Source organism: Ovis canadensis, chromosome 20 (assembly GCF_042477335.2).
Source record: "Ovis canadensis isolate MfBH-ARS-UI-01 breed Bighorn chromosome 20, ARS-UI_OviCan_v2, whole genome shotgun sequence".
Taxonomy (NCBI): Eukaryota; Metazoa; Chordata; class Mammalia; order Artiodactyla; family Bovidae; genus Ovis; species Ovis canadensis.
The window spans coordinates 18,656,173-18,677,610 of record NC_091264.1 but is presented as its reverse complement, the minus strand read 5'-3'; the positions used below and the strand labels follow the sequence as shown (position 1 = coordinate 18,677,610).

At 47.5% G+C, this 21,438-nt stretch overlaps 1 protein-coding gene across 9 annotated transcripts in view; it reads right to left on the bottom strand.

Moving 5' to 3' along the window:
• Positions 1 to 21,438, bottom strand: part of DST (dystonin) — a 525,807-nt gene that overhangs the window by 307,619 nt on the left and 196,750 nt on the right. Inside the window, exon 1 of one of the 9 annotated variants that reach the window (XM_069564072.1) lies at positions 1,495 to 1,821. The exons of the other annotated variants lie outside the window; for them this stretch is intronic. Coding sequence (XP_069420173.1) covers positions 1,495 to 1,561 — 67 coding nt within the window. The 5' untranslated portion in view covers positions 1,562 to 1,821. Of the gene's footprint in view, positions 1 to 1,494; positions 1,822 to 21,438 lie in introns of those variants that run through there. 9 annotated transcript variants of the gene reach the window in all.

Genomic DNA, 21,438 nt, shown 5'->3' with positions numbered 1-21,438 from the left:
TTCCTTCTAAATATATATATATTTATTTTCTCAAATTAATAAAAATCAGTCCTATATTTTAAGGAACATGAAGAACAGAACACAAGTTCTTAAAAACTACTCACATATTGGTTAATTTCTTAGCCACGTGACAGATCAAGAAAGCTGATTACATCAAATGATCAAATAATGAGACTTATTCACATAACACAACCATATAAAGGCTTTTTTGATCACTGACGTTTTGTTGTGGTTGAGAGTAGCTCAAAAACACTACTGAAAATATAAGGTGGATGTTAGACATTTAGCAGGTCAATACTGAGGTAGTAGCTGGGGATTATGGTCCACAGCTCAAGTAGCAGGTAAGGCACGAAGACTAACCTGAACTAAATAACACATGATTCATAGATTCTGATACTGTTTTCTAACAATAATACCCTAACCTTTTAAGCCATGGTAATGGGCTTCCCTGGTGGCTCAGAGGATAAAGCATCTGCCTGCAATGCAACAGACCCAAGTTCAATCCCTGGGTTGGGAAGATCCCCTGGAGAAGGAAATGGCAACCCACTCCAGTATTCTTGCCTGGAGAGTCCCATGGACAGAGAAGCCTGAGTGGGCTACAGTCCACGGGGTCTCAAAGAGTCGGACACAACTGAGTGACTTCACTTCAACCCTAGATGAGCCCTCTTCAAGTACACCAAAGGAGGGTCTTTTACCCTCAAAGGCTCCCAGGATGCTACGGTAATGAGGAAGGAGTTAACGTGGACTCAGGGCCTCTACTTTCTTTTAGAAAGCAACTCACAACCCGGGAATAACTGAAGTCTGGGCAGACAGTGATCTACCACTTTCCACGCACATTATTTCAAGAGGGAGTATTCAAGATGACACCATCTAATTTTCCAATTATAAGTTTCGTAATGGCTCTTTCTTTCACTTCAGCGACGGAGGTCTAACGCTGAGGTTTATATTTAGGGCAACGTTGCTAAGGCAACACAAAGCAAAAGGCTCTCTTGAGTTATTAACTGATTCTGCTTGTTTTACAAACTATTTTCTGAATGGAGCTTTAAAACATTCCTCTATTGAAAAAGTACTTCATTTAGAGAGTACGTCTTAAATGAAAACATACATTTATGATCACCTCGTAAAGTACAACGTGGCTGAACATTCCACAATGACAAAGAAGGCAAACAATAGCAGAGTTTGAAAAAACGAAAAGTAGAAAGAGAGTACCGATTATTACAACTTACACTGTCTGGTCTTTGGTAAAATCCAATCAAAGCTAAACCACTTTGTATCACCCGTAAAATAACTATAGGATTATCTCAATGCGCGCCCTAGGTCCAACAACAAGGGGGAAGTCCTGCCAGGGAGCCGCAGGAGTGGTCATGGACGCCCGCCCAGACTCTGAGAGGAGCCCCGCAGCCTAGGACAGCCCCGCCGTGGGACCCACCGGGCCCTGCACACCCCACCCCCCGGCCCTGCAGCGCGGAGGCCAGCGGACAGGTGGCTACTGACCCATGCAGCACATCAGCGCCACCAGCCTCGAGTTCCAGTCTCCACCGTCCCTCAGGACCTGGCCCATCCTTCCACGGGAAATCTGTCCGGCAGCTCCCTAAGCTTTCCGTACCAGCACTCATGTGTCAGAGTCCTGGCAAGTTTCTGGACAGGAGGGAAAACACTGACTAGACACTCCCACTCACAGTCAACTCCCTCTTTTAAACAAACACGACCAAAGCCCGCCTCTGCCACTATTTTGCCCGGGACGCAGACAACTCTTACTAAAAGGAAACTAAATCATCTCTTTCTCCTTTGACCCTTAGAGCTGTTCAAATGAAGTCCCTCGAAAAGAAAGTTGTGCTTGCCTAACTTTTTTTGCAACTGGGCAAACCAATCAGATGTTAGATTTCACTGCTGCACCAGCTCATCACATTCCCTCCTCTAACACCCCAGGCAGGATTCCCCCGGGATTAATAAATAAAGAAAAAAACAACCAGCTCAACTAGTTTAACTCATCTCTGACACGCACACCATGAAGGTGATTTACACAGGCAGCTGAGCTTTACAGGCTGGACACAAGTCCTTCAGGGGAAATGCCACCATCAGCTATTTCTTTCAGTACCTTCACACATTTCCACGGCAATCTCACCATGATTCTTGGAGCTGGATGGTACATCCACATTTTAATGATGTCACAAACAAGGTTGGGGAGATTAAGAAACTAGCCTGAGATTTCAGAGCCTAAATGGGACCTGAAATCGGATGCCAAAACCCACTTCTTTTCTGCGTCATCAAATGACAGAAGCCCCAATCTAATAATGCAGGAAAAACACGGAGTCTCCAATTTAAAAGGACTTCACTTTCAAGCATGAAGAAAAATGTCAAGAAATGAGGACCTTTGTTCTAAAGAAACACCAGACCAAGTGTCCTCAGCACAACTGTGTTTGTCTGAGACATTAGGCAAACAGACCTGCTTGAATAGAAACTGTGCAAACAGTAATTCCAAACAACAAACATTTGGCAACAGGGAACCTGCCTCTTTGACCAAGCCAAGGGGAAAGACAAAGCCAGGTGAACAGTGGCTGTGAATGCGCTTTGAAATGTTCAAGTATGATTGCTGAGTCTACTCTAAATGGATTGTGACAAAATTATATCTGCTACAAAAGTTTAAAGTATCCTTCCCTTTCTCTTCCATTCCAATTGTCTGTTTTAGAGCCCCAAACACCACTACCAAAAAGCCTCAGTTTACCTACTTTCATGAAAGAGTGTGATGATGCTAGCAAACACTCAGGGAGTGCCTGCCATGTGCCAGGTACTATTTTTACCTACAGACATGTAACACAGATAGACTGCCAGGCATGCGAACAAAATCCGTCATGGGGTCATGCCACCCACTCACAGCAGGATCTGAAGCACTTAAGAGCTTAAACATTTGCCCAGGATCACACAGCCACCAAGGGCAGAGGGTGGGGAGAAGATGCAATTTGCAAAAGCATATTGCAATACTATCATTCCATACTCAGAAAACAAAATGCCAGCTTTTAAAAAATAAACAAAAAGGAAAAGGTGAGGCTTGGCCAGATCTTCAGTGGTGGGGATACACAAAAGATGGAATTCACCTTCTGCAGATCAGTGATTCTAGAGGGTGTAGGAAGGATACTCAGGAGGGCTTCCCAGAGGGTCACACTGGAATTTAGGACAAGGATGAGATCTCTGCATTTACTAATAACGGTCAGGTGTGAATTCTGGAAGACTAGGAGCCACCTGGCAAAAGGCTCTATCCAAACAGAGAGAGAGAAGGGACAGAGAGATGGAAGGGGAGGAGAGGGAAAAGACAAGATGAAGCGTGGAGTCCATGTGAGGGAAGACGGGAGGCAGAGGAAAAGGGGGGTCTAAGGAATTTCCCTGTTCCTGCCAGGAAGCACCTCTGTGATACAAGATGGTGCAAGCAGTGGGGCGAAGCTGTAAGATTTGTTACAGAAGAAGGAAAACTAGCTGGAAGAGACAGCTGGGATTAGTGAGACGACCAGCTCCTGAGACTGACAGGCTGTGACCAGGAAGCTCGGGTGGGCAGGGCGGGAGTCAGACCTGATGCCACAGCCCCTACGAGCCCCCAACCCCGCCGTGAGCTTCGGCCCCCATCACTCGGGCCCTGGGCCTCATCCCAGTAACAGCAGCCCCGCCCACCTGTCAGGACCTTCACCCACAGGGGTCGTGACCAAAGACACTGCGACTGGGGATTGAAGCCACAGTCCAATGGGTTGAAAACTCTTCCCCAATAACAGAAGCATCATGATGTCCCCATGAGCACAGCTGACATCCAATTTCCAGCTGGTCCATCGGTCTGTGTGCCCCGCCTCCGGGGGACCACAGACGGAGAGAAAGAAACTGGACATCTTGGAGCCCTAGCCACGCTTTCCCCCAACCCACTTTGTTAAAAGCAAGACTCTTTTCAGGACAATTCCACCAAAATCACACCATTGATCTACTCATCATTAGAAAGAATAAGATTGCAAACTATCCCAGGACTCCATGGATGAAAGTAGACCAGTGTTATTTCCCAGTAACTCCTCAGCTTAGCCACAACCTCACAGCCCCACTGACTCCAAGCCCACAGCTGGTCCCCCACCGAGGAGCCTGCGGTCCTCACTTCCAGTCACAGCACATCTCGTGCTCTGCGTGATGCACGCAGTTTAACACTCTGGGGGGAAGAGGTTCTCTTTTCTTCATTCTCAAGCTCAATTCTCCTTTGCTTAAACAGAATTCCTCCTCGTCTATAAGAAATGACAGCATCAAAACTCTGCGGCTCTCCTTACATCATCACTGCTTTTATCCACTTAAATTCCCAATGCTGATGATTTTTCTGAGTGTTTTTTATAACCATTATTTGTTAAGATCTGAATCAAAATGAAATTGGCATTATTTTCAATCCCAGGTCCTCTGTGGTCAGAGCATGATCTACATTTATTGCTAGATCTAAATATGGTTAAAAGCCACACTTCAGAAGGAGGCACACCTAAGTGACCGTCTTCACAGAGAAGCTCTTGACTCTTTCAGAAATCCTTAAACTTTCTCCCAAGGAAATGAAGACAGCTTAAAAAGGAGATGGTGCTGACAATGTACCTCAGACACACAGCATAACAAAATCCTCAGATGTATCCTCCCTGACAGTATATGAGGAAGCTATACAATACCAGAAAGGAGAGTGAGAAAAAATTAAAACAAACCATTTAGAAGTATTAAAAAGTATGTTTTAAAATAGCTGGGTAGGAAGAGGGTTTCAAAACTAGTTATACTCCCCCAAAAATGAACAAGGAGCCCCTGGTGGCTCAGACGGTAAAGCGTCTGCCTCCAATGTGGGATACCCGGGTTCAATTCCTGGGTCGGGAAGATCCCCTGGAGAAAGAAATGGCAATCCACTCCAGCACTCTTGCCTGGAAAATCCCATGGACAGAGGAGCCTGATAGGCTACATTCCACGGGGTCGCAAAGAGTCGGACACGACTGAGCGACTTCACTTTCACTTTAAAAATGAACGTATCAATCGCTGACAAATCTGATGAAGCCCTGATACAACAGATGCTATAAATGAAATTTTAAAAATGACCAAGAAAATACATGCTATATATATAATACACACCAAGAATATCCAAAGTAGATGAAAAACCCCATTAGTAATCAATAAGATAAAAAGACAGTCCCTCCCCGACTACAAATGATGTCAGCACACAATGCAAAGAAGAAATGAAAAAGATTCAGGGAAAGGCTCCCCCAGCCTTCCAATCAAGAAACGTACAGGAAGATACGTTTCATACCAGCATAAATATTTCATACCAGCATAAATTTTATAAGAATGGCAGTAACTAAAGCAGAGGCAGACAGCTCCATATGTGCAATGGCAAAAAAGATTATGAGGGCAATTTGCCAGGATGCATTACAAATGAAAACAACTTTCTGCATGAACAATTCTACCTGTAGTAAATCTAAAGAAATATTTGTATATATATGATCAGCATACAAAGATGTTTACTGCAGCAAAATACACGAAACCACTTAAGTGTCAGTCAGTAGGAAACTAGGTGAATGAATCATACCTCACCCACTTTCTAGAATACTAACAAGGGAAACGTGTACAACATGACATGAAAAGATTGCAAGATATACAGTTAAGTGGAAAAAATGCAAAATTATATATATATATAGAGAGGGGGAATATACACCAAATTGAAAAAGCCATTTCATCAAAGGGGCTGAAGCTAGAAGGGGGGTGGTGCTGGTAAATTTCACATTTCACTTTGCATCTTTCTAGAGGGAGTGTTTCTATCTTTTACAAGCAAGATGTGCTATGTAGGACTATCAACAACTGTGAGGAAAAAAGTGTTTCATGTTTTGTATTTATTTATGTATTGAATACTCTGCAGGAGACATAGGCTGGGTCCCTGGGTAGGAAGATCCCCTGGAGAAGGAAACATCGCCCCACTCCAGTCTCCTTGCCTGGAGAATCCCATGGACATGGACGGAGGAGCCTGGCTGGGTACAGCCCATGGGGTCTCCAAAGAGTCGGACAGGACTTAGTGAGTGAACAATTCTCTCTAGAGAAGACACAGAGAAAACACAGACAGGGGCACGCGCATCCCACCGGGGTCTGAACATGGAGAGAAACACCTGGACTGCCAGCACCTGCTTTCAGGCTGCTGGTACTGAGGGGGGGAGGGCAAGGGGGGGATGGGGATGTAAGATGGGGGAGGGGAGGGGTGGGGGAGGATGGGGAGCGGGGAGGGCTGGAGGCTGGGGGAGAGGGGATGGAGGGAGGGGGATGGAAGATGGGGGGTGGGGGAGGATGGGGAGGGGTGGGGGAGGATGGGGAGCGGGGAAGGCTGGAGGCTGGGGGAGAGGGGATGGAGAGAGGGGGGATGGGGATGGAAGATGGGGGAGGGGGGGTGGGGGAGGATGGGGAGCGGGGAGGGCTGGAGGCTGGGGGAGAGGGGATGGAGGGAGGGGGATGGGGATGGAAGATGGGGGAAGGGTGGGGGAGAATGGGGAGCGGGGCGGCTGGAGACTGGGGGAGAGGGGATGGAGGGAGGGGGATGGAAGATGGGGGAGGCGTGGGGGAGGATGGGGAGCGGGGAGGGCTGGAGGCTGGGGGAGAAGGGCGGAGCAGCTGGCGACGCCTCCTCAGAGGGCGGCGCCCAGGCTGGGATACGCAGTGATCAGTCTTTAGAGACCCTGAAAGGAGAACCCATAACAGAAATATTCAGCAATCACCCCCCAAGTGTAATCGCCGTGGAATAAAACGCAGTCTGGTTCTGCCCAGGTTGTCGGGAATCCCGAGGCGGGGCTGGGGGAACGTGCTGAGGCGGGGCTGGGGGAACGTGCTCCGCAAGCTGAGGCAGGGCTAACCCGGAACAATAGCCGCACGAAGCCCGCCCGCAGACGCCCTCCTGGGCCTCCCGCCCCGCCAGCCTCCGCCGCGTGCTCGCTGTCAGGGCGGCAGCTGCGGACCCGGGACAGGATCCACAGGGTCGGCGGCTGGAAACCAAAGGGCAGTGATGGGTTCTGCTCGGAAGACTTCGATGGTATCTTTTCTCACGACTGGCCAAGAATTGGCCAAGGATATAAAACTGCCAGCATCCGCTTTTAATCCACCTTCTCCCCCTGAGCATCCTAAAAAACACAGGGACACGAGAATACCAAGAACCTTCCAGGTGCAGCTGCACTGCTGGAAGGTACGTGACCGCCGCTGTTCTGAGGCACCACGCAGGACAGAGTCTGCACAGGTCTCTATCTGTGTTACACTCGCCCAGGGTTGTAGAATTACAGGGTGACTCACCTGTACTTTCCCTCCTGTAAGAGCTGAGCTAGACCCAGAGGGAGTCAGTGGCAGGCTAAGAAGGTGGAGATCACCAAAAACAAGACCCCAAGCCACTGAGAAAACGTCAACAGAGGCTTGTTTCACAGAGAGACAGGGCTTTTATTTCAGGGTAGCTTACAGCTTGTGAGGGCACCTGTCTTAGTTACAGAATCAGGAAGCATGCCTGTTCACTTCAGGAGCCACAAGCCAGGTGACTCAACCCACCCCAGAAGGGTTCTGCCATGACCCACCACCCCATCACAACCACCATAACCACCACACTCACTGCTGTTTCCCCCCTACCCCCCTACACTGTCCCTACCCCCATCACCCCACCCCAGCAACCAACTACCATCCCCATCACCCCCACCCCATCACTATCCCCACCTCCATCACCCCACCATAGCCACCAGCTACCACCCCACCATCACCCCTACCCCACCCCCATCACTATCACCACCCCCATCACCCCATCACTGTCCCCACCCCCATCACCCCCACCATGATAATCACCCACATCACCCCCACCATAACCACCACCAAACGCCCCCACAGGCCCTCCCAGGATCGCTGCAAGAGAGGCGGGCAGATGACTGAGCATCTGGGGAGCCAGGAGCGTGCCCCCTGGGGCTTACGTCTCTTGTGTGGAGAAGATCTTCAAACCCGCGTTAGCCAGGGCTGCATTCTCCCAACCAGAGCTCACTCAGAACACCCCAGATAACAAGGAGGGAAAACAGCTCTGACTGAAGTCAGAGGAGCAAAGAGCTTCTCCCCAGGTTATCCACCAGAGCATCACCTTGGGTTGACCACTTCCATGCCTCCACTTCCTACAGAACTCTTGCCTTGTCAACCAGCTTTTTTTCCTTGAAAACCAAAGGAGTTTTGAAAAAGTGGATCCTCAGAGTCGCTTCCCAGAGTTTCTAAAGACTCTACGCACCTCTATCATATACTGTTCCGAACGTTCCAATCCCATGACCCCTCCCCACCCGTCTTTATAAGAAAACAACATGCCTATCCTGGCCTCCAAAAAGAAGAAAAACATGTAAGACGAAAGTCAAAGCACACTTATTAATGATACATTATGTAATGGAAGTCAGGGCTCAAAGAACAAAGAGAAGGATCACATGCCAGCGGTACCAGATGCTCTCAAGGAAGTTTTGCTAACAGCTGGCTGTGTGGGAAAACGGGCACCCCGAGGTGGTTGCTGATGGCATCTTTGGGAAGCTGGCGACAGGGACACAGGAGCCTTTATAATGCTCACAATGCTATGTGTTCTGACTTAGTAAGTACAATGCCTGACATTAATACAGCACCTCCTGAGCCACGCCCTGCCCTAAGCATTCGCTATTTCACCCTGGAAATCTGCTATTCTCCACCCTCACAGTGGAGGAGACTGAGGCACCAGGACGTTACTGCGTCAAGTCAGAAGGGAATAGGGCGAGTCAGTAAAGGTAAGGGGCCTGCCTCTCTCCTGTCCCCCTTTCTCCCTGAATATGTACAATATCTCAAGTGAACACTGTGTAAGAATATTAACTTGAAAATTTACAAGGATATTCTTATACAGTATTGTAGAAGACAATCAATATAGAGGAAATATTTCTGTCTAACATATAAGATTTTTAATCTAAACTTCATAGCTTATTTTCTCTTTCCTACTGACTGCATTAGTAGAGAGAATCTGGGATCAGCCACACCAGATGGGCTCACCACCCATACTCTTGACCCCTGAGGCCACGCTGCCTCTGGAATACATCGACAGAAAATCCAAAGTCCAGACCGAGATTTATACAAGGGAACAGTCATCTCAACATTAAATATACCTGAAACCAACACGACATTGTGAATCAACTCTACTTCAATAGAAAAATGAAAGGACTTCTCTGGCAGTCTGATGGTTAGGACCCAGAGCTTGCCCTGCGGCACCCAGGTTCAATTCTTGGTCTCGCAAGCCGTACAGTGCAGTTAAAAAATAAATTAGTTTTTTTAAAAAGAACCCATTCTTCCTTCTATACATGCTCCCCTGCTTATTACGTGTGGCTCTAAAAATTTCTGGCCATAAAATTTTAAGATAATTACAACTTCTTTGCTTCATACTGTATAATAATAAAAGATTATCAATGGAAAAAAAAAAACCCTAAATATAATCCTTGCCTGGTACTTAAAATTTATGAAGCTCTTATTAATTATTACCTATTAACAGAAAAATGTGAAATAATTTCAATATCCAAGGACAGAAAAGTGAGCAACTCAGTTCCAGCATGGGAACAAAATGATCATGCTTTCGTTAGACAGTGCAGTTTCCAGGACATGAAAATGCCAGTTACAACATCAGTATTTTCTTCCCATTTTTCCTCAAGAAATATATTTTTTATAGTTGGAAGGAAAAGTTGTATAGCAGGCATTCTTGTGGGAGTTTTGCTGAGAACCCCTCAATTTGTACAAAAATGTCTTATGCCTTCCATTTCTGACCGCTCCTGGTATCATCGTAAACACGGATGCCTGGGAGTGAAACACCAGACTCAGGCAAACATTTAAAGCCGGCCTTTAAGTGGGGAGTTCTTCCCAGCAGACAAGCTTCTGGCTCCCCCAGAGTACAGGGCACCACCACATGGCTCACTAGCCAAAACTCCACTGAGTGTTCAGCGTCTCTGCCTGGCTGATGAAAGGGAATCTGTAAACTCAGATTTCTTCCAGCAGTGAAGTACCTTCACAGCCCTATGGTCCGAGATGTGACTCAGAGGCCTGCTCCAGCCCAAAGCTACTCCCAAAACAAGGGGGAGACGTTAGAGAAGTGATGTTAGTTTAAACTGCAGGCACCACCTGACATCTAGAGGCTAAAAAATTCAAAGCACACCACTAAAAGTATACAAACTCAGTCTTTACTTTTTTATAGGCAAATCTCTGTAACTAAATTCATAAAGGCTTATCTGCATAGTCTATGAAGCTTAGATTTCCAGGCACTTAGAGACCATGTTAAACATCCTCCTCAGCCCCCACTATTCCAAACACACTCTTTTTTTCTAATGGACCAGGTATTTCAGAAGGTAGTATTCCATGCATTCAACAGTATCTCGAGAACTCACCATAGAGGGACAAAATCTGCCACCCCAAAAGGCCTCTCTGGCCTATGGATTCTGTGCAGCTGAAAACAGTCAATGCCCAAAAGACTCAGGAAGAAACTTGGACCTTCCCCCTAGCTGACTGAAGAATTTAGATAGAAGGCCTGTTCCCAGAACAGAGCTATCTCTAGTTATCTGCAAGGAATACGGCTACGTGTGGTCAGGGAACAGGGCCTGGGGCAGAGTCCACGCTGTGTCCCACTTCCTCTGCCTGGCCCAGCAAATGTTCACTCACCAAACCTTTGTTTTTCCCTCTTCTTGTAAACTCCCGTTCTTGCCTTTAAAGTCCCAAGCCCCCACCTCCATATCCTCTTTTGTCTTCAGCTGCAGATGGAATTTAAAGGACCCATGCATACATGTTATTAAACTTTTGTTTAATTTTCTCCTGTTAACCTGTTTCCTATCAATTTAATTCTTGGACCAGGCAGAACCTAGAAAGGTAGAGAAATATTTCTTCCTCCCCAATATCACGAAGTGCCAGGCATGGATCCCTACAAAATGTCATGTCCCATACCTGCTTCTGTCCGGTGGGAAAAGAGACCGGAAGCCAGAACCAGCAAAACTGCATGACAATGCCCCGAATTATGCAAAAGAACCATAGCCTTATTTTACTTTACTTTTTAAACAAGATAAAATACATACTGTCTTCAGTTAAGAGAATTTCAAAAACTGTCTGCTAGGATGCCTGGCACCCAAAACAAGACAGAAAATATTTCCACCACTTCTGCGCCCCTTGCAGTCCACCCCAGACCCCTCCCAAAGGAATGTGATTTTGATCGTTATAGTTTCACAGGTTCTGAAATTTCATATAAAGAGAATCAAGTTGAGTGTAGCTTCTTTCACTCAGGCTAACATTTCTTTTTAATGATCGAGGCTCAATTTTTAAAAAGTACTTGTTTATTTACTCGGCTGCCAGGTCTCAGCTGTCACACGGCACCCTCGCGGTGTCACGCGGGATCTTCACTGCGACACAGGGACTCTCCAGTCGCAGCGGGGGCAGAGCTGGTCTGCAGCGGTGGAAGCTCAGCTTCCAACAAGGACTGACCCACAGCCCCCGATGCAGGGCAGACTCTTAACCACGGGACCACCCGGAAGTCCCCAGCCTCTCATTTCTGGGGTGGTTTCTTTTTTTTTTTTTTTGGCTGTGCTGGGCCTTCACTGCCATCCACGGCTTCTCTCCAGTTGGGCTGAACGGAAGCTGCTCCGCACTTGCAGAGCTGGGCCTTTCAGGGCGGCGGCTTCTACTGTGGAGCGCGGGCCCCAGGGCACCGCCAGCCTAACATTTTTCAGATTCATCCGTGTTGCCGCCGTGTACTCGTGATCTGTTCCCCAGGATGACAGAGCGGTGTTTCACCGTGTGAATGCCCCAGTTTGCTTATTCACTCACCTGCAGATGGATGCTGGCACTTTCCAACAGTGTCGCAGCGACCTGCACTGCTGCAAACAAGGCTGAGTTTCATCTGTTTTGCTTCATCGCTTTGATTTATATTTGTCTGTGTTTTTAATATATGGGGCAAGGAGATACAGGGTACAACTGGTTCGCAAAGACGAGAGATCGCAGAAAAGGCAAAATATGGAGAACCGAGGGTGCGATGTCAGGCGTGGATCAAGTAGAGATGTGTGTGGAAGAGACCCAGGCGACCGGGCCAGGAGGAGAGGCCTATAAAGACAGGCGACCTAAGGAGCTGCGGCTCTCTGAGGATGGCACGAAGGGCGGTGAGCGTAACTTCAGGTTCCTCCCAGCTTCAGCACGGTGGTTTCAAAGCACACCAACTCTGAAGGCAGAAAGACCCGGCCTCACACCCCCTCTCTTGCTAATAACCCTGTGTGTGCGTGCTCAGTCACTCAGTCGTGTCTGACTCTTTGCCACCCCTCGGGCTGAGGTCCGCCAGGCTCCTCTGTCCACGGATTTCCCAAGCAAGAATACTGGAGGGGGTTGCCATTTCCTTCTCCAGGGGATCTTCCCCATGCAGGGACTGAACCCGTGCCTCCTGCATTGGCAGGCGGATTCTTTAGCAGTGTGCCACCTGGGAAGTCCATAGGCTGCAGCAAGTTAATAAAACTCCCTAAAATTTATTTTCTTCATCTGTAAAAGGGAGAAAATACCACCCGTTTCAAAGACTTGAAGAAAGACTGGAAATGTATCATGAAAGCCACGCAAACAGAAGAATGCTTAGCATAAAACGGGAACCCCTCTCGGTGCCGGGGTCAATTTACATGCACTTGTCTCAAGCGGGGCCTGGGGTCCACATAGCACCATCATCAGGCACCCTGCAGGGCCTCTGCTAGCCTCTGGCAGCTTCAGAAGCTGCACGTCTACGCCTAGTAGTGAGTTTTTGAACCCATTTGTGAAGTAAGTTAACCCATTTTCCCTGGAGAAGATTTTTAGGGAGCTAACAAAAAGAGTGATCGCAAGTGAACAGCATGAGGTCCGGAGTAACCAGAGAGCCTGAACCATGGCTACGGCACGCAGTGTGACCCCGATCACAGGCTCCCGCCACCATGAACACGAGGCTGACCACCCGGCTCCAGGGGCAGTGCAACCACACAGCCACTCACATGCCCGCCGCTCCAAAGCGCGGCCTACAACAAAGACCACAGAAATGCTTCTGAGAACAGAACTTTCTGTCTGCATGAACCTTCTTAGAAATCCACTTCTACTGATAATGAGATTTATAAACAACAACTTCCTGTGCCTTTTCGCAATAGGAATGAAAAATAAATGAAAGTATTAGATGGTGATATATACCCTCCAAGGGACCTCTGGTGGACGGACTATAACTTCACATAAAGGAAAACTTTTTAAAGGAAATTCATTAATTCAACGGAAGAAATACAAAGCTTGTTTTGCAGAGGCTGACCTTTTTAAAGTATAAGCAAAATATACTGACTTTCATAGTAAAGGCAGATTTTTGTCTGACTTCATACAATTTTTTCTTTTTATTTAAATTGATAGCTTTTTTGAGGTATTGCTGATGAACTGGATTATTCAAGTTACAGGTACACAACATAGTCAATGCACAATTTTTAAAGGTTATATTCCAGTTATTGTTATTGTAAACTACTGGCAACATTCACTGGGCTGCACCATGTATCCTTGTTGCTTATCTGCCTATACACAATAGTTTGTAACTCTTCATGTCCTACCCCTATCTGGAGCCTTCCCACTTCCCTCTCCACCACTGGTTTATCCTCTATAGCTATACAATTTTTTTCATTCTATTCCTTAGATAGGGTCTATGTGACTGCATGACTCATTCTTTCTGGGGTCTGTCTCTTTGCTAAGAGATCCAGACTTAATTTACTTTAGCAGTTCATCCAGAACAGGCCTTAAGTGTATATGTGCTCAACTAACTGAACATAGACCATCTCCTTTATCCTCTCCCGAGCCTCATGAATATTCACTAGCTAAATATATGTGAAATCTAAGACGGCTTAATTATAATAACTGAGGATTCAGCCCTTGAGAAGGCCCAAGAGCTATGTAAACATGGCCACCAAAATTGAAATGTCACATATATTAGGTCTGGAGTTCCACAAATGAACTGTCAAAAAATACTTCTGAGCCATAAATATTTTAGTGTGATAAATGAAATGACTTCATAGTTTTAAGATAAATTTCTTAAATCTAAAAATACTTCTCAGTCAAAACTGTATGTGGGAAATGTATTTAAATTAAGACATATGTTCTTGATTTTACAAGCCCTGAATAATTTCAGCTAGTTACAAGTTATTTAGAGTCTGGGTACTTTTCAGAATCTGAAAGGATCAGATAAGAAATAAGATTATAAACTATACATGATGAGATCAGACTTTTTAGTTCACTAATTTCTGGTAATATTAACCAATGCCTATTTTTTTCAGCTGCAAAGTCTGCCCAAGAGCTACAGAAAACATCCCCCAAAGCATTAAATAAGCAAGTGTGAAGGAGAGGTTAACAGGAGCTTTTGATACAGGGAAAGTGCAGGGTGTGATATGAGTGTGCAAAACATCAAGGTACTTCATGTCTACGGAGGAAATAAAGCAAAACCTGGACACAGAATGGGAAGCCTACCGTAAGTAGGCAGGAGGAGAAGAGGACGACAGAGGATGAGATGGTTGGATGGCATCTCCGACTCAATGGAGATGGGTCTGAGTAAACTCCGGGAGTTGGTGAAGGACAGGGAGGCCTGGCGTGCTGCAGTCCATGGAGTTGGAAAGAGTCGGACATGACTGAGCGACTGAACTGAACTGACTGACCGTAAGTAGGAGGGGAATCAGACGCAGGACGGCCGGCGTCATCCCCAGCACCTGTGAAGGCCTGTGGGAACCAGGGCAGACGGCCCCCTGGGCAGACAGGTGCTGGGAACAAGCTGGAGTGGGGCCACTTGCACCCCAGACGTCCCGGCGCATGGCTCCCCCGTGTTATACACACCCCGACTTTGTCAGGTAGGTACAGATTCACAGTTAAAGATGGAATCACTGAGACCCCAACAGATACGAGTGACTTATCCAACCCCACCTGGCCAGTCATCGGCTTTACCCATCTCTGGGTCACCAAACCCCATATTCTTGCTAAAACTACCAGGAAAGGGGCTGACTTAGAGAATGAAAAGTTTAAGAACAATGCAATTTTAGTAAATGCTGCAGACGGTATGGAGAAAAGAGAATCCTCCTCCACTACTGGTGGGGATGTAAAGCGGTGCAACCGCTATGGGGAAACTGCATGGAGGGTCCTTTAAAAGCTAAAGACAGAATTAGCACATGATCCAGCAACTCCCCTCCTGGGCATATGTCACACAAAACTGTAATGCAGAAAGACAAAGGCACAGCTAGGTTCACAGCAGTACTATTCACAACAGCCAAGACACAGAAACGACCTAAATGTCCTTCAACAGACGGACAGATAAAGACGGTGTGGCATATGAATAGAAGCTCAAAGTAACACTACTCAGCCATAAAAAAACAAAAAGAACAAAACGATCCCACTGGCAGCAACATGGATGTACCTAGAGATGCTCACACCAAGTGAAATGATCAGCGAGAGAAAGAGAGTTACAACGCGGCATCGTTTATACGGGGAACGTAAGACACAAATGAACTTGTCTACAAAACAGAAGAGGTAAAGACCAGCCTGGAGGTTGGCTGGGGAGGGGGAAGGCCTGGGAGTTTGATTTGGACTTTTTCCTTGTTTTTTTCTCGGTCTTGCCAAGCGGCTTGTGAGATCTTAGTTCCCTAACCAGGGGCTGAACTGGGGGCCAAAGCAGTGAAAGTGCTGAGTGCTGATCACTGCACTGCCAGGGAAGCTGGGGGCTGAGATGAGCAGATGCAAATTCTTACATATAGGATGGATGGACAGCAAGGACTACCTTAGAGCACAGATATTCAGCACCCTACGACAGACCATAATGGAAAAGAACGTGAAAAGGAAGATACGTATGTGTACATGTACTGAGCTGCTTTGCTGTACGACAGAAATTAACGCAACACTGTAGATCAACTACACGCCAACAAAACTTTTTTAAAGAGGAACACTGAAATTTTCACACACCATAAAATCAAGTGTCATAAAATAGCATTCTGAAAAGTAATCATCGGTTCTCCTTTGCTTCTAGACACAAAGAGATCATCACCCTAAAAAAAAAAATCACAGAAATGTTACTACAAGATGGAGAGTCATTTCAACTGATATACTGGGACTGTTCAGCAGACCCTTGTAACTCTGCTAGCCATGCTACTATCTAGAGAGAAATTTACAAATTGCTTTATTCCTTTCCCTCATTAGGAGTTCATGGAAGGTTCCTCTAGGGAAGAAAAGACACCCTTTCAACCTGACATCAAAGCCACAGGACCAGCTATGGGAATGTGGTGTAGGCTTCAGAAGGGCAGACTGTGGGAGAGGAAGGAGCCAGGGGCCGGACCAAGGGTCAGAGGATGGCCCCTGCCCAGGCGCCAGTGAGGGGAGCAGGAGGTGAGAAGTGGCCTGGAGGCAGAAGGCAGCTCTGGGGCGTGGAGGCAGAAGGCGGCTCCCGGCCTCCCCTCCCGTCACGTTGGTCCTTCCCGACACAGACTGAACGCGGCAGGGCCTGCAGGCCCGGCCAGAAGTCCCCTGGGGCTCTGAAAGAGGCGGCGGAGCAGGTCACCTGGGCAGACCTCGCAGGGGCTGCAGGACCACAGGGACAGTCAAGGGAAGGAAGGACACGGCCTGAGCCACACATGAGCCCCAAGTCCATGTGACTGACTTGGAATCAGCAGCCGGCAGCACGCCAGGGACAGGCATTGGGCAGGGCAGAGGTGCCGGGGGAGCCGGGGGCACTGAGGGGGATGAGCACGCTGGGGGGTCAGCGCCTCTCCCCAGAGCCGGAGGCAGGGCGGGGCGGGCAGCGGCTGGACCGGGGGACGCAGGACCACAGAGGCTTTCACACAGCCGCGCACACTGCGCCTGGGGCAGGCACAGCTGTGTGCATTTCCTCTACCAAGCAGAGGCTGGGCTCACCGAAGATATCAGAGAAGCGGGAGAAGGAAACAAACAACTTCCACCCTTTTTTTTAAATGTTCTTTCCCACTATGGTTTATCAAAGAACTGACTATAGCTGTTCGTGCTATACAGTAGGACCTTGTTGTTTATCCATGCTATGTATCATAGCTTCCATCTGCTGACCCCAAACTCCCAGTGCCTCCCTCCCCACCTACCCCTCCTCCTTGGCAACCCCCAGTCTGCTCTGTCTACGAGCTCTGTTTCTGTCTCACGGGTAAGTTCATCTGCGTCCAATTTCAGATTCCACATGTTAAGGGATATAGGGTCTTCGTCTTTCTCTTTCCGAGTTACTTCACTTAGCATGAGACCCTCTAGTTGCATCCATGTTGCTGCAAGTGGCGTTATTCCATTCTTTTTCATGGCTGAGTAATATTCGTGTGTGTGCGTGCACACGCATCTTCCTCATCCGTTCACTCTTTTTCATGGCTGAGTAATATTCTAGTGTGTGTGTACACGCATCTTTCTCATCCATTCATCTGTCGGTGGCCACTTAGGTTGTTTCTACATCCTGGGTACTGTGAATAGTGCTGCTATGAACACAGGGGTGCGTGGATCTTTCTGAATTATGGTTTTGTCCAGCTAGGCACTTAGGGGTGAGGTCGCTGGGTCAGACAGTAGCTCTGTTTTTGGTTTTCTGAGGAACCTCTGTGGGCTTCCCTTGTGGCTCAGACGGTAAAGCGTCTGCCCGCAATGCAGGACTGCACTGACTCCCATTCCCACCAATTGCGTCAGAGGCTTCCCTTTCAACAGAAAATATTTTCTTTGCATTTCCAAGTTTAATTGTAAATCAAATCTTTCCACCTTGCTACACAGGCAAAGTCACTTTTTACAGAGAACAACAAGTCAAGATAAAAATTCTACAGTCACTGTACGTGGTCTAGGTTAGAATCAATGTCTCACAACTACTTCAGTCTTGAGCCAGAAACAGTTCAAATATGCATTCAGACTGTTTCTATTCTAAAACAAAGGGGGGAAATCCTTCTAGGGAGCAAAGTAGGAAAAAAAAAAAAAAAAGAAGAGTCCACTTTCAGACAAGCAGAACCTCAAACAATGCAACTTTGAAGTGCTGCAAGACAGCGACAGACAGGGCTACCAGGCATCCACCGGAAAATGGGACTGCTCTTTTTCAGGAAAGGCTCTGGGGGTCGACCTAAGACAGTGACTGTCTGTACACAGCCGTGACCCGTAAACATCAGACGTCCCTGCAAACCCAAGTATTTATAAGGAGTGGGAGGGGAGAAATAGCCGACAGCCTCACATGAACACAACTGTAAAGCAGCAAAATGTTTTCTAATCATTTTCCATGTTGCAGCACGTCAGGCAGGTAGATTAGACTGTTCTTCCCAAATTGACAGCAGGTAGCAATGGCAACCCACTCCAGTACTCTTGCCTGGAGAATCTCATGGACAGAGGAGCCTGGTAGGCTACAGTCCATGGGGTCGCTAAGAGTCGGACACAACTGAGCGACTTCACTTTCATGCATTGGAGCAGAAAATGGCAACGCACTTCAGTGTTGTTGCCTGGAGAATCCCAGGGACGGGGGAGCCTGGTGGGCTGCTGTCTACGGGGTCGCACACAGTCGGACATGACTGAAGCAACTCAGCAGCAGCAGCAGCAGCAGAGCCTGCTGGTAATTCTCTTCCTTAGTAACAGAAACTCTGATTTTGATGAGTCTCATTGTTGCTTGGGGGGGGGGGGGTGGCGGGGGGGAAGAAACACACTTTCTAGCCTTGCTTCGCCGGCATGGCCAAACGACGGTGTTCTGATCAATGAAATGAAAGCAAAAGTGTGCTGTGGCCACTTCTAGGAATTTTCTATGAAAGATGACTGGCTCCCCTGTATCCCTTTCTTCCCTCTGTCTTCCTTCCTTTCTCTTGGCTGACCTGACAAATGAAGTTCAAGCAACATCCCAAACCAGAAGGCAGCCTCCTAAGTCCGGGCTGTTGACAGTGGTAGTATTTCCAGTATTGCTGCAGAGCCAGCCTGGGTTCCACATGAGAGAGAAGCAAACGACATTCCTTTTAAGTCCCTCTTATTGTTTTCATTTGCAATATAGCATTATTATTGGCTAATTCTAATCCTACCCAAAATTCCATTTTCCAGCAAATCTGCTACCGAGAACTCCTTGAAATTGAAAATCTCCTAGGAAAGAAAAAGACACTATTTAGAAAGTACCAAGCAAAGAATTCAGTATGTAAGTGAAATAAGTCAGAAAGAGAAAGTGAACACCTATAAGGTATCACTTATAGGTGGAATCTAAACTAAGACACAAAGAGCCGATCTCCGAAGCAGACACACAGACAGAACAGACCTGTGGGGGCTGCGGGGGCGGGCGGAGCGTGAGGCAGACACTCAGACACGGGAACAGAATGGGGGCTGGGGGTGGTATGTGGGTGGGCTCAGGGTTTGGGGTTAAGAGATGCAAAGGATTACATCAGGAATGGACAAAACCTTGGTCCTACTATAGAGCCCAGGGAACTACATTCAATATCTTGTGATAAACCATAAAGGAAAAAAAAATTAACTGGATCACTTTCCTGCACAGCAGAAATAAACACAATATTGTAAACCAATTACACTTCAATTAAAATAAAGGAATTTAGTATGATCAGCACAACTCTTCACACACCCTTCCCTCCCAAAGAAATGGCCCCCTTAATTTTTAGCTGGGGGCTTGGTCACCAGCAGCGAGTTCGCCCTCGCGGCTCCCCTGAGCTCCACGTGGCGTGTTCCGGCTACGTTCCCGCCCACCCGATGTCAGCAGAAGTGACTGTGCTACTTCTGGGGCGTGTCCTTCGGGAGGAGGGCGGTGTCTTTCTGTCCATCCTTGGTCCAGACAGCCGGGATCAGCTGTGGTGGGCAAACACGTCAGAACCACAAGAGGCTGACAACCTCTGAAAGGAAGCAAGGAGACAGCAAAGGTCACTGTCCCCACCCCTGGGGCTGGGTGACAACACTCCAACACGGACCTCAGCCACCTTTACGGTAACTAGGACGACTCTGTGTCCAGAATGCATTTTATATTATCAACGACTGCACCTCTTCTTCATCCACGAGTGTCTATGAACATCAGGAACTCCCAGCAGAGTACAATCCTTCCATCCCCATGCCGACCTTTCTGGTTTGGTGCACTGAGGGCTTCTGAGCCCAGACGATGAGGACGTCGACACAGCCCATAACCTGCAGCCTGAAAACAGAGAGCTCCAGACGTGAACGCGACTGTGGGGGCCCCGCAGGCCCCCCATCGCGGCTACCTTCCCCAGAGACCCCGCCGTGACCAAAGGAAGCAGCCACTCCTCCACCTCCCCGTCAGCTATGTACTCGAGCAGAGCAAACCCCACAAACCCAACAGCGTCCCAGAACCGCGTCACTCTATCACTTAGTACACACTGGACACACCCTTCTTTTTTAAACAATTAATGGACAAGAGAACTTTTACCTCCTCAAACCCAAACAAAGCAAAGCACGTAAAAGGAGCACTGGTTTCTTTATGCTTCTGCAAAACAAGAAAGCAAACTCTGAGAGATAGTTTCACAGGAAACTGGAAGTCTGATCATCTCAGAACACATTCAAGGGGGAATCCCTGGAGTCCAGGGGTAAGAACCTGCCTTCCAGTGCAGGGCATGGGGATTTCAGTCTCTGTGAAGAACTCAGACCCCACGAGCGGCAGGGCCCTTCAGCCTCTGCACCGAGACAAAGAGCCCACGCATCACAGCTAGCCCTCGTTGCAGCCAAAGATAAACTAAATAAGTGCGTAAAAAAATAAATTCAAAACCACACGTGACTCTGAAATACTTCCCTAGAGAAGAATACTTTAATATCGAAATCTATGAATGTAGAATTCACAAAATACGGGTGTCGAAAATGGAGTTAAAATCAGGTTCCACAACCTACCAGCTGTGTGAGCTGGGGAAGTGACTTTACTGTCCCTGAGCCTTGCAGACCCAGGTCTGCAAGACGGAACAAGCACCAACAGAGGCCAAGACTGTACCAATACCCGACCTGTGTCCACTGGCTCCTCGCCAATTCATGGACCACCTGGTCACTATAATGACCACACACTGCCAGAACTCATCACAGCTTCCTTCCCAGATCACAGAAGTTCGTTTAGCTTCCAAAAGGCTGCATCCAACTGTGCTTGGATTTTAACAAATGGAGAATATAGACAATATTTAGTCAAACAGAAAATCACAGGTTCTCTTTGACAGAATCAGACCATCTGGGGAGCTGCTGCAAACAGAGGGCACACAGTGTATAGTGTACACTGTGTATAGTGTACACAGCGTGTATAGTGTGTCCACTGTGTAGAGTGTACACTGCACACAGTGTGTATGTACACACCACGTACTGTGTACACACCACGTATAGTGTACACACCATGTACAGTGTGTACACCATGTAGTGCACAGTGTATAGTGTACACACCATGTACAGTGCGTACACCGCGTAGTGTACACAGTGTATAGTGTACACACT